The 13,970-nt window shown below is 54.9% G+C and overlaps 1 protein-coding gene across 1 annotated transcript in view; it reads right to left on the minus strand.

The window, feature by feature from the left end:
- C3 (complement C3) overlaps positions 1 to 13,970 on the minus strand; it is a 56,892-nt gene that overhangs the window by 16,152 nt on the left and 26,770 nt on the right. Inside the window, exons 12-28 of the mRNA XM_072360783.1 lie at positions 13,259 to 13,471; positions 12,964 to 13,158; positions 11,675 to 11,833; positions 11,456 to 11,585; positions 9,403 to 9,474; positions 9,061 to 9,258; positions 8,359 to 8,470; positions 7,678 to 7,763; positions 7,123 to 7,262; positions 6,834 to 7,046; positions 5,771 to 5,837; positions 5,317 to 5,403; positions 5,025 to 5,228; positions 3,986 to 4,061; positions 3,172 to 3,331; positions 2,626 to 2,721; positions 1,378 to 1,528 (exon numbers count right to left, since the gene is read on the minus strand). Coding sequence (XP_072216884.1) covers positions 1,378 to 1,528; positions 2,626 to 2,721; positions 3,172 to 3,331; positions 3,986 to 4,061; positions 5,025 to 5,228; positions 5,317 to 5,403; positions 5,771 to 5,837; positions 6,834 to 7,046; positions 7,123 to 7,262; positions 7,678 to 7,763; positions 8,359 to 8,470; positions 9,061 to 9,258; positions 9,403 to 9,474; positions 11,456 to 11,585; positions 11,675 to 11,833; positions 12,964 to 13,158; positions 13,259 to 13,471 — 2,359 coding nt within the window. The remainder of the gene's footprint in view (positions 1 to 1,377; positions 1,529 to 2,625; positions 2,722 to 3,171; positions 3,332 to 3,985; positions 4,062 to 5,024; positions 5,229 to 5,316; positions 5,404 to 5,770; positions 5,838 to 6,833; positions 7,047 to 7,122; positions 7,263 to 7,677; positions 7,764 to 8,358; positions 8,471 to 9,060; positions 9,259 to 9,402; positions 9,475 to 11,455; positions 11,586 to 11,674; positions 11,834 to 12,963; positions 13,159 to 13,258; positions 13,472 to 13,970) is intronic.

Raw genomic sequence — 13,970 nt, forward strand, 5'->3', positions numbered from 1 at the left:
AGCATCACCCAAAGGGGATTTGGAGACCCCTGCATCGCAAATGGGGGCCCTCAACACACAACCCGGCCTTCTGGAGGGGATGTGGGGACACGGTGGGATGTGGGGATATGGAGGGAGGTAGGAGGATGTGGGGGGCTGTAGGGGTGTGGGGGGACATGGAGAGATGGAAGGACGTGAGGACATGGAGGGAGATAGAGAGATGGAAGGAGGACATGAAGACATGGAGGGACATGGAGGGAGATGGTGACATGGAGGGACATGAAGGAACATGGAGGGAGATGGAAGGAGGACATGGAGAGACATGGAGGGAGATGGAGGGACATGAGGACATGAAGGGACGTGGAGAGAGATGGAAGGAGGACATGGAGGGAGATGGAGGGACATGGTGACATGGAGAGACATGGAGGAACATGGAGGGAGATGGAAGGAGGACATGGAGAGACATGGAGGGAGATAGGAGGGACATGAGGACATGGAGGGACGTGGAGAGAGATGGAAGGAGGACATGGAGAGACGTGGAGAGACATGAGGACATGGAGAGAGATAGAGATGGAAGGAGGGCATGAAGACATGGAGGGACATGGAGAGAGATGGAAGGACATGGGGGGAGATGGAAGGAGGACATGAGGATGTGGAGGGACATGGAGAGAGATAGGAGGACATGGGGATCTGTAGGGGTATGGGGGCATGGGGGGACATGGGGAGATGGAAGGATATGAGGACATGGAGGAGCATGGAAGGAGGACATGAAGGGAGATGGAGGGAGATGGAGGGAGATGGAAAGAGATGGAAGGAGGACATGGAGGGTGATGGAGGGACATGAGGACATGGAGAGACATGGAGGGAGATGGAAGGACATGGAGGGAGATGGAGAGAGATAGAAGAAGGACATAGAGGGACATGGTGACATGGAGGGAGATGAGGACATGGAGGAACATGGAGAGAGATGGAAGGAGGACATGGAGGGAGATGGAGAGAGATGGAGGGAGATGGAGGATCAAGGAGAGAGATGGAAGGAGGACATGGAGGGACATGGAGGGAGATGGAAGGAGGACATGGAGGGACATGGAGGGACATGGAGGGAGATGGAAGGAGGAGATGGAGGACATGGAGGACATGGAGGGAGATGGATGGAGATGGAAGGAGGACATGGAGGACATGGAGGGAGATGGAAGAAGGACATGGAGGGACATGGAGGGAGATGGAGGGAGATGGAAGGAGGACATGGAGGACATGGAGGGAGATGGAGGATCAAGGAGAGAGATGGAAGGAGGACATGGAGGGAGATGGAGGGACATGGAGGGCCACAGTTGGACATGAGGATTTGCCCCCCCCGCGGCCATATCCCCTGCATTTTGCTCCCTTTGGTCCCATCACCTTTGGAGAACTTCATCAGCACTTTCTCACTGCTGAGTTTCCCAGTTAAGGCCAAAGCGTACGAGGACAAGGCCACCGTGTAGGGCCGGGTCAGGGCCTGGTACTTCCGGGACAGGTAATCCGAGGCTTTAGCAATGCTCCCGTCCAAGCTCTGAGCAGAAAAGGGACAACGTGGATTCTCAGGTGGCTCGTAGAGGGGCTGAGCACCGCTCCTCCCACACCCCATAGGGTGAGCAACATTGGGATGGTTCCCAACCCCGACCCCATATGGTGATGAACATTGGGATGCTTCCCAACCCCGACCCCATATGATGATGAACACTGGGATGGTTCCCAACCCCGACTCCATATGGTGATGACCATTGGGTTGGTTCCCACCCCCTGACCCTATAGGGTGATGACCATTGGGTTGGTTCCCACCCCCTGACCCTATAGGGTGATGAACATTGGGATGGTTCACTTTCATCCTCCCCATCCCCTGACCCCATATGGTGATGAACATTGGGATGGTTCCCAACCCCTGACCCTATAGGGTGATGAACATCATTGGGATGGCTCACTTTCATCCTCCCCACCCCCTGACCCTATAGGGTGATGAACATTGGGATGCTTCCCAACCCCATATGGTGATGAACATTAGGATGGTTCCCACCCCACTGACCCCATACAATGATGACCATTGGGATGGTTCCCATCCCCAACCCCATATGATGAAGAACATTGGGATGGCTCACTTTCATCCTCCCAAACCCCTGACCCCATATGGTGATGAACACTGGGATGGTTCCCAACCCCGACCCCATATGCTGATGAACATTGGGATGGTTCCCACCCCATGACCCTATAGAGTGATGAACATCATTGGGATGGCTCACTTTCATCCTCCCCACCCCACTGACCCCATATGATGATGAACATTGGGATGGTTCCCACCCCCTGACCCTATAGGTTGATGAACATTGGGATGGTTCACTTTCATCCTCCCCATCCCTCGACCCCATATGCTGATGAACACTGGGATGGTTCCCACCCCACTGACCCCATATGCTGATGAACACTGGGATGGTTCCCAACCCCGACCCCATATGCTGATGAACATTGGGATGGTTCCCACCCCATGACCCTATAGGGTGATGAACATCATTGGGATGGTTCACTTTCATCCTCCCCATCTCCCCACCCCATATGCTGATGACCATTGGGATGGTTCCCACCCCCTGACCCCATATGCTGATTGGGGTCACTCACTTTCACGTAGTTCTTGCAGATCTTTTGGGACTCCTGCAGCGCTGAGAGGACAAAGGCCGTCAGGGCCGCCTCGGGCTCAGCTCCATGGTAACCACCCTACAAGAAATGAGGTAAAAAACCTCCGATTTGGGCCGGTTTCACAACAACTTCCACCCACCCAACTCTTGTCCCCATCCCTCAATGCGGTTCTGTTTGCCCGCAGCTCATTCCTAAAGCCCGTCCTTGAGCCAATGGGTCTTGATCCGGACAAGGTTTGGGGTCTTGACCATGAATAGGGACAAGGGTTTGGGTCCCCCCCATCCCCACCCCATAGCACCATCTCAGTGGGTCTTGACCATGAATAGGGACAAGGGTTTGGGTCCCCCCCATCTTCCTCCCATCCCACCATCTCAATGGGTCTTGATCAGGACAAGGTTTGGGGTCCTGACCATGAATAGGGACAAGGTTTTGGGTCCCCCCCCCGCATCTTTCCCCCATCCCACCATCTCAATGGGTCTTGACCACGAATAGGGACAAGGTTTTGGTCCCCCCCATCCCCCTCCATACCAGCATCTCCTTATGGATGACAGGAGCATCTTCTTGGAACAGCCCATCAGGTTTCTGCTTCTCCAGGATGAGCCATTTGATGGCCCCACAAATCACCTCCGGTTTGATGTCCACCATGTTGATGGCCATGGCGAAGACCTTGGCCACGTAGGCTGTCAACCTGGAGATAGGATAGGTCAGCGTTGAGGCCAACAGCGCCACCCCATGGTGATGGTGGTGGTGATGGTCATGGTGGTGATGGTGGTGATGGTGGTGATGGTGGTGATGGTGGTCATGGTGGTCATGGTGATGGTGGTGATGGTCATGGTCATGGTGATGATGGTGGTGATGATGGTGGTGATGGTGATGGTGATGGTGGTGATGATGGTCATGGTCATGGTCATGGTGGTGATGGTGGTGATGGTGGTGATGATGGTGGTGATGGTGGTGATGATGGTGATGGTGGTGATGGTGGTGATGATGGTGGTGATGGTGGTGATGATGGTGATGGTGGTGATGGTGGTGATGGTGGTGATGGTGGTGATGGTGGTGATGATGGTGATGGTGGTGATGATGGTGATGGTGGTGATGGTGATGGTGATGGTGGTGATGGTGGTGATGGTGGTGATGATGGTGACGGTGGTGATGATGGTGATGGTGGTCATGGTGGTCATGGTGATGGTGGTGATGGTGGTGATGATGGTGGTGATAGTGATGGTGGTGATGGTGGTGGTGGTAATGGTGATGGTGGTGATGGTGGTGATGGTGGTGATGATGGTGATGGTGATGGTCATGGTGGTGATGGTGGTGATGATGGTGGTGATGGGACCCTCACCATGTGCTGGACGGGCGGTTATTGAAGGCAGCAAACGACCCGTCGTCTTTGCGGAAGGCGAGTTGTTGGGTGTATCCTGGTGGGAAGGAGGCAGCTGGTCAATGTGTGGGGCTCACAGGGGGGGCTTCAGACCACCAGCCCCTTGTGGTGCCCATCCCAGTATCTACCAGTACATCTAGAGACCCCCAAACTGGTAGCATCCAACCTATGTGAATGGGTTGGAAACACACGGTCCCTTCCAACCCAACCCATTCCGTGGTTCTATGATCTTTAAGGTCCCTTCCAACCCGAATCATTTCAGGATTCCAAGGTTCTTATGATCTTTAAGGTCCCTTCCAACTCAACCCATTCTATGACTCCATGACCTTTAAGGACCCTTCCAACGTGAATCAGTTCAGGATTCCAAGGTTCTATGATCTTTAATGTCCCTTCCAACCCATTCTATGACTCTATGAAGGTCCCTTCCAACCCAACCCATTCCGTGGTTCTATGATCTCAAAGGTCCCTTCAAACCCGAATCAAATCAGGATTCCAGTGTTCTATGATCTTTAAGGTCCCTTCCAACTCAACCCATTCTATGACTCTACGACCTTTAAGGACCCTTCCAACCTGAATCAGTTCAGGAATCCAAGGTTCTATGATCTTTAATGTCCCTTCCAACCCATTCTATGACTCTATGACCTTTAAGGTCCCTTCCTACCCAACCCATTCTATGACTCTATGAAGGTCCCTTCCAACCCAACCCATTCTGTGGTTCTATGATCTCAAAGGATCCTTCCAACCTGAATCAATTCAGGATTCCAAGGTTCTATGATCTTTAAGATCCCTTTCAACTCAACCCAGTCTTTGATTCTATGACCTTTAAGGGCCCTTCCAACCCAACCCATTATATGACTCTATGAAGATCCCTTCCAACCCAACCCATTCTATGACTCCATGACCTTTAAGGTCCCTTCCAACCCAACCCGTTCCGTGGTTGGCAGACGGTTCCATTCTGCACCCTACAAGAGCCCCCTGTTCCTCTCCAGGATTCTCTTACCCTTTTTAATCAGGTCGATGGCCTCAGAGCGGCGGTGGATGCCGAAGGTCTCCCACTGCATCGTGCTGTCCAGGTAGTGGACAGCAATGACTGTGGGCGTCATCCCAATCATGTTCTGCTCCCCACAGCCCGACGGGGTCACAATGAGGTGTTTCAGCTTGGTCCCATCGATGGCTTTCTCTACCAGGACGGACACGGGGTTACCTGGACCAGAGGAAAGGGAGGTGTCAATGGGGAGCGTCTCGTCCCCCTTCCCAGCCCGCCCCATACATCCTTTGTCCCACGCCATCACCTTGAATGCTGACTTTGGTCTCCGACTCGGTGTTGGGGACGATGTCAGAGAGGTTTGCTGCTGCCACCTTCACTTCTTGCACGCCATCTGTGGGGCAGAGAGGCCAGGATGGAGGGGGGCGGCCCCAAATCCTTCTTCTCCCCTTCCCTGAGATGACCCCAACCCGCCCCACATCCACAGCAGGACGTCTCTTATCCCCCAAGAGGCTCCAGATCCGTACCACGATGTCCTTTTTACCCCCTGAGGTGTCCCCACTCCACAATAGGATGCCCTTGATTCCATTGATACCCAACAGGACAACCCTCACCCCTTGAGATACTCCAGCCCCACAGTGGCACACTGCTTGTCTTGCCCTTGGTGGTATATCCACCCCACTTCACATACATTGCCCTATTTCCCTTCTCCCCCCACCCATGGGATAAGATGTCCATAGGACCAGGTAGGCACCACTCACTGTTTCCAATTCTCTGTGGGTCAAGCTCAACTATCTTCACTGTCTTCTCCAACCTCATCCCTTCGGGCTGCAAAGGGAACAGACCCACATTCAACGCTGATTCCAAGTTTCCCCTTCCCGACCTCTCCAGGTTGGCCAAGAAGGTTCTCCAGTATCAACTGGGCCAAACTGGGACACCTCGAAGTGGGAGCAACCCAGTAGACAACCCAGGTAGGGGATCCTTCATCTCTGGGTACCCAACAGTGGGATGAAGTAGGGGTGATGATGATGATGATAGGGGATCCTTCATCTCTGGGTACCCAACAGTGGGATGAAATAGGGGTGATGATGATGATGATAAGGGATCCTTCATCTCTGGGTACCCAACAGCAGGATGAAATAGGGGTGATGATGATGATGATAGGGGATCCTTCATCTCTGGGTACCCAACAGTGGGATGAAGTAGGGATGATGATGATGATAGGGGATCCTTCATCTCTGGGTACCCAACCGTGGGATGAAATAGGGGTGATGATAATGATAGGGGATCCTTCATCTCTGGGTACCCAACAGCGGGATGAAATAGGGATGATGATGATGATGATAAGGGATCCTTCATCTCTGGGTACCCAACAGCGGGATGAAATAGGGATGATGATGATGATGATAGGAGATCCTTCATCTCTGGGTACCCAACAGTGGGATGAAGTAGGGATGATGATGATGATGATAGGGGATCCTTCATCTCTGGGTACCCAACAGTGGGATGAAATAGGGATGATGATGATGATAGGGGATCCTTCATCTCTGGGTACCCAACAGTGGGATGAAATAGGGATGATGATGATGATAGGGGATCCTTCATCTCTGGGTACCCAACAGTGGGATGAAATAGGGATGATGATGATGATGATAGGGGATCCTTCATCTCTGGGTACCCAACAGTGGGATGAAGTAGGGGTGATGATGATGATGATAGGGGATCCTTCATCTCTGGGTACCCAACAGCGGGATGAAGTAGGGGTGACAATGATGCAGTCAGGAGGACACCCAAGACCCGAGGTGGCATCGAGGTTTTACTCACCACCACTCTGAGCTTCTTCTTGACGCCATCAGACACGAAGCTGTCCCAGACGGCCGCCTTCACCTCCACGTCGTGCTGGCCCAACTGCAAGGGCACGATGACGAAGGGCACGGCGTGAGACGACTGCGGTTCCAGTTGGAAGATCTGCTGGTAGCGAGTCTTGGAGGTGGACGCGCTGCACAGGGCTGGGTTGTACATCAGCTCCACACGTACCTGGGGGGGGGGACAGATAGATGCTGGGTTCAGGCTGCCATTAATGGACCTATAAGTGGTGGAGTGAGGCACCGACCTTGATCTTGTTCTTCCAGTAGTTGTAGAGGATGGCACGGACCTCCACCTGCTCGTTCCTCACCGCCGAGTAGGGCAGGCGCAGGTCAATGAAGAACTCCTTCATCACTGTAATCTCATAGGGGTCGGCCACGCACAGCCCTGCGGGGTGGGCCCAAGGGTTGTGGGTTCAGGGTTACGAGCTGCTTTGGCCCCCTGTTGTATCCCCACGGCTTCAGGAGATCTCTCAATTCTCCTTGAGTTCCTTCAAGACCCCTCAAGTCCCATCGAGGTCCCCAGAGTTTGGAATAGCTCTCTAGAGCTACAAATGCCCCCCTCATTTTGGAGACCCCCCTATACCCAAGTTAACCCCACTAGAGTCTGGGGACCCCTCAAGTCCCATAGAGGTCCCCAAAGTCTGGAATAGCTCTTCAGGGTTCCAAATCCCCCTCTCGTTTTAGAGACCCCTCAATAAACCCCTCCAAGTTTTGGGGACCCCTCAAGTCCTAAAGTCCACCCCCAAGATCTGAGCGAGTCTTTTAGTACCGAGGAACCTCCTTCCTCCTCCATCTCTTACCCTTCTTCTCAGAGAGGCTGACAGCCAGGACCTCCCAGGTGGTGATGGAGTCCTTCAGGTATATGGGCAGGGTCTTCGTGGAGATGCTGGAGGGGATGCAAAGCACCCAGGGGGTTAGAATTGGCACCAAGCTCAGGCAGAAGGGTTTAAGCAGCCGCCAAACTGGACCAGGATGGTCACAGCTTGATGATGGGGTGTAGGTGGCCTTGGAGCTGGACTAGGGAGTCAATTGGCCCCAAAGCCAAGTGTTGACCAAGATCTGAGACCAATATGTTGACCCCATATGGACTGATGGAGTCATGGCTTGTTGACCAAGACCCAAGACCAATATGTTGACCTCATATGGACTGATGGAGTCATGGCTTGTTGACCAAGGCCCAAGACCAATATCTTGACCTCATATGGACTGATGGAGTCATGGCTTGTTGACCAAGACCCAAGACCAATCTGTTGACCTCATATGGACTGATGGAATCATGGCTTGTTGACCAAGACCCAAGACCAATATGTTGACCCCATGTAGACTGATGGAGTCATGGCTTGTTCCCAGTTTGGGCTTGTTGGGATCCAGAGCGCGTTGGGTAGTAGATGATGGATCCCCACGTTGAGATATGGGCTGGTGGCCATCCTCAGGCCAGGGTGGGGGGTTGGCTCCTCTACTCGGTGCCCCGTTGGACTCACCCCAGTTCATTGGGTGGTTCTGTCAGCTCCTCCACCTGCCACAACCAGCTCTCCGGGAAGAGGCTCCGTGAGGTGATGTCTTCATCAGCCAGGAAGACGTCGTCCACCTCACCTGGGGATGGGAACAGCCCTCACAACCACATCTGTGTCCAATGGGAGCCCATCTGTTGCGTGGTTCCCACTTGCTGGGCCACCATTGCCCAACCTTTGCCTCAACATCTCCCACTTGCTGGGCCATCATTGGCCAACATTTGCCCCAGGATCTCCCAGTTGCTGGGCCACCATTGCCCAACATTTGCCTTGAGATCTCCCAGTTGCTGGGCCACCATTGCCCAACATTTGTGCCAACATCTCCCACTTGCTGGGCCATCACTGCCCAATCTTTGCCCCAACATCCTCTAGTTGCTGGGCCATCATTGAACAATCTTTGCCCCAGCATCTCCCAGTTGCTGGGCCATCATTGCCCAACCTTTGCCTCGAGATCTCCCACCTGCTGGGCCACCATTGGCCAACCATTGCCCCATCATCACCCAACCTTTGCCCCATCATCACCCACCCAAAGCCCAACCCCCTCCCATGACACACTCAAGCCTCCCTCATGCATTGACCCCCCCAATCATTCGCTGAACACCCATCCAATCATTCCTCAAGCTCTTCCCACCCCTCCCTCCCTCCCGTCACCCCACATCTCCCATCACTTGCTTCGAGCCAGCTCGTATTGCAGCTCTTTCTCCTCGTCTCGGATGCCCTTGATGTAGAGGCAGCAGTTGAGGAAGGCTTCAACGCAGGAGCTGCCGTCGAGGACGTAGGTGGCCCGTTTCTCGCAGCTGTAGCCCATCAGGTTGTCCTTCATTCCATCCTCACAGCACTTACGTTGGTTCTTGTCGCTGTACTCGGCCACTGCCGGCACCAAAACAACCCCGATGGCATCCGGCATCATGGCACCGGGCCTTGAAGCCACCAAGGATGCTCTGGTGTCCCTATTGAGCGCTGGGACAACCCTGAGGCCCCAGGATGCCACCAGTGTCCCCCATCGGCACCTACTTTTGGTCCCCTTGTGCTTGATGAGCTTCACAGAGCGACGTTTGCGTTGAGCAGCTTTGGCGCATTGAACCTCTGGGGACAAAGGTGACATTGGTCAGGATCTGGGTGTCACATCCCACAGCCCATAGGGACACATCCATCCCACACCCCATAGGGACACATCCATCCCACAGCCCATAGGGACACATCCATCCCATACCCTATAGGGACACATCCATCCCACAGCCCATAGGGACACATCCATCCCATACCCCATAGGGACACATCCATCCCATACCCTATAGGGACACATCCATCCCACACCCCATAGGGACACATCCATCCCATACCCTATAGGGACACATCCATCCCATACCCCATAGGGACACATCCATCCCACACCCCATAGGGACACATCCATCCCATACCCTATAGGGACACATCCATCCCATACCCCATAGGGACACATCCATCCCATACCCTATAGGGACACATCCATCCCACAGCCCATAGGGACACATCCATCCCATACCCTATAGGGACACATCCATCCCACACCCCATAGGGACACATCCATCCCACACCCCATAGGGACACATCCATCCCACACCCCATAGGGACACATCCATCCCATACCCTATAGGGACACATCCATCCCACACCCCATAGAGACACATCCATCCCACACCCCATAGGGACACATCCATCCCACAGCCCATAGGGACACATCCATCCCATACCCCATAGGGACACATCCATCCCATACCCTATAGGGACACATCCATCCCACACCCCATAGGGACACATCCATCCCATACCCTATAGGGACACATCCATCCCACAGCCCATAGGGACACATCCATCCCATACCCTATAGGGACACATCCATCCCACAGCCCATAGGGACACATCCATCCCATACCCCATAGGGACACATCCATCCCACAGCCCATAGGGACACATCCATCCCACACCCCATAGGGACACATCCATCCCACAGCCCATAGGGACACATCCATCCCATACCCCATAGGGACACATCCATCCCACAGCCCATAGGGACACATCCATCCCATACCCCATAGGGACACATCCATCCCACAGCCCATAGGGACACATCCATCCCATACCCCATAGGGACACATCCATCCCACAGCCCATAGGGACACATCCATCCCATACCCCATAGGGACACATCCATCCCATACCCCATAGGGACACATCCATCCCACAGCCCATAGGGACACATCCATCCCACAGCCCATAGGGACACATCCATCCCATACCCCATAGGGACACATCCATCCCACACCCCATAGGGACACATCCATCCCACAGCCCATAGGGACACATCCATCCCATACCCCATAGGGACACATCCATCCCACAGCCCATAGGGACACATCCATCCCACACCCCATAGGGACACATCCATCCCATACCCTATAGGGACACATCCATCCCACAGCCCATAGGGACACATCCATCCCACACCCCATAGGGACACATCCATCCCCACGGTGTCACCAGTGGGTTCCATCCCCATGATGGCACATCACGTCCCAACACTTGGCATCTCCCACCCTTCTGGTGTCACCCATGTTGTCCTCATCCCTGTTGTGTCACCTGCTGTCACCCAGTCTGTCCTCACCCCCTTTGTGTCACCTGGTGTCACCCATGTTGTCCTCACCCCCTTTTTGTCACCCCACACTTGGCATCTCCCACCCTTCTAGTGTCACCCATGTTGTCCTCATCCCTATTGTGTCACCTGCTGTCACCCATGTTGTCCTCACCCCCTTTGTGTCACCCCATACTTGGCATCTCCCACCTTTCTGGTGTCACCCATGTTGTCTCCATCCCTGTTGTGTCACCTTGTGTCACCCACGTTGTCCTCACGCCCTTTGTGTCACCTGGTGTCACCCATGTTGTCCCCATCCCTGTTGTGTCACCTTCTATCACCCAGTCTATCCTCATCCCCTTTGTGTCACCCCATACTTGTCACCCATGTTGTCCCCATCCCTGTTGTGTCACCTTGTGTCACCCACGTTGTCCTCACCCCCTTGGTGTCACCCACCCCCTCTCTGCTCCGTTCTGATGTTCACATTTGAAGTCAGGCTGAGTCCAGCATCAGCAAAGACCCCCACGTGGTCCCTTCCACTGCCCGGGGTGCAGCCGATGTCACCGTCCTCCACTGTGTCCCACACCTACAGCCAACAAGGGGCAGCAGTCCGAGCTCCATCCCGCCATTGGGGCCGTGTTGGGGACAGCAGAGGGCAGAGCTGGAGCTCCGTACCTTCTTCTGGGTGAGCTTGTCCTTGTTGAGGACGTAGACGGCCTTATCCACGGCCACCAGCCCCACGTGGGCTTTGTGGTCCCCCTCGATGCGTAACCTCATGGGGGTCCTCGGCTCGTGGACGCGGTTATCAGCCTCTGATGCTCCCTTCACCACCAGCTGATGGGACACAGCGGGGTCGGGGGCTTTGGGGGATGCGAACAGCCCCTACCAGCCTTAAGGGGTGCCCTATTGGTGCCCCCATACCCAACAGGTTGTGTCCCATGGGCGTCCTGTGCCACCCGAGGCACCCATGGGCTGCCCAAGCTCTGTATAGGGACACCACAAGCCTCTCTTGAAGAGCCAAACCCTACTTGGGCCACCTGATGCCCCCTATGGACCACCCAAAGCATCACGAGGCGCCCACCCCTCTCAAAGGCCACCTAGATACCCTATGGGTTCCTACAGGGCCCTTCTAGGGACACTCAGAGTGCCCAGCAGCCCCATGCTGCCCCATAGATGCCCTCCAACACATCCAGTCTTCACATAGAACACCTCAAGGCCCACTGGGACACTCAAGGCCTACCCAAGTCCCCAGGTCCCCCCATTGGGCCATTCAAGGCCTACCCATGTCCCACCATTGGGCCACTCAAGGCCTACCCAAGTCCCCAAGTCCCGCCATTGGGTCACTCAAGACCTACCCAGGTCCCCCCATTGGGCCTCTCAAGGCCTATGCAAGTCCTTCCAATGGGCCACTCAAGGGCTACCCAAGTTCCCCCATTGGGCCTCTCAAGGCCTACCCAAGTCCCCCCAGTGGGTCACTCTAGGCCTACTCAAGTCCCCCCATTGGGCCACTCAGGGCCTACCCAAGTCCCTCCATTGGGCCACTCAAGGCCTACTCAAGTCCCCCCATTGGGCCACTCAGGGCCTACCCAAGTCCCCCCATTGGGCCACTCAAGGCCTACTCAAGTCCCCCCATTGGGACACTCAAAGGCTACCCAAGTCCCCCCACTGGGTCACTCAAGGCCTACCCAAGTCCCCCCATTGGGCCACTCAAGACCTACCCAAGTCCCCCCATTGGGTCACTCAAGGCCTACCCAAGTCCCCCCATTGGGCCACTCAAGGCCTACCCAAGTCCCCCCACTGGGCCACTCAAGCAACCCAAGGACCCCACGAGCCCCCCATGGACACCCAAGCCCCACAAGTTGCAACTCAAGCACGTCATGATCCAACCCAACCCCTTCCAATGGCCAACCAACGCCCCAGTGATCCCCCCTACCCAACTATAGAGGTTATGGGGACTTGCTTACGCTCCCCATGCAGGTGTCCTTGACATCGACCCAGACCGAGTCAGCAACGATCTCTCCAGGCTTCACGTGGTAGTAGGCCACGATACGGAAGGATGGGATGAGGTTGGCCGTCACGGGAAGGGACATGGTGACAAGGCTCTGGTCAGCTTCCCTCGGTTGCCGTCCCACGTGGACAATGTGGCCCTTGCTTAGGATCTGAGGCGGGCAAGAAAAGGCCGAGCGGGTGAGTGGGTGGGTGGGTGGGTTGCCTTGGGTCCCCCAACCCTTGTATGGGGCTGGAGGGCTCTGAGCTCACCAGGTAGGTGAAGTAGGAAACGGATTTGCGGACGTCCTCCCTGTTGCTCTTGAGGTGGAAGTTGACGGCGAGGTTGTCCCCAGGTTGTACCTGGCTGGCACCCACCGCCAGGTGAAGGAAGTTGCCGGAGTTGCCTTGGCTTTGGTAGGCCTCGGCCACCATCTGCTGTGAGGCCTGGCGCTCCGGGGGCAGATCCTTCTGGGCTGTCCTCACCTGCACAACAGGAGGCATGGTGTCAACAGGGAGACATGAATGTGGGCAGGGGTCTCCAGTGGGGTCTTGACCACCATGGAGCTCTTGGTTGCCATGGGTGACTTGGCCAACATGGAGGTCTTGGCTATCATGGAGTTGGCCACTATCGAGGTCTTGGTTATCATGGATGATGCGACCACCATGGAGGTCTTGGTTGCCATGGATGACTTGGCCAACATGGAGGTCTTGGCTATCATGGATGCTTTGGCCACCATGGAGGTCTTGGTAGCCATGGGTGATGTGTCCACCATGGAGGTTCATGAAGGTCTTGGTTATCATGGATGACTTGGGCACCATGAAGGTCTTGGTTGCCATGGGTGACTTGACCAACATGAAGGTCTTCATTATCATGGATGACTTGGGCACCATGAAGGTCTTGGTTATCATGGATGACTTGGGCACCATGAAGGTCTTGGTTGCCATGGGTGACTTGACCAACATCAAGGTCTTCATTATCATG

Source organism: Excalfactoria chinensis, unplaced genomic scaffold (genome assembly GCF_039878825.1).
Source record: "Excalfactoria chinensis isolate bCotChi1 unplaced genomic scaffold, bCotChi1.hap2 Scaffold_331, whole genome shotgun sequence".
NCBI lineage: Eukaryota > Metazoa > Chordata > Aves > Galliformes > Phasianidae > Excalfactoria > Excalfactoria chinensis.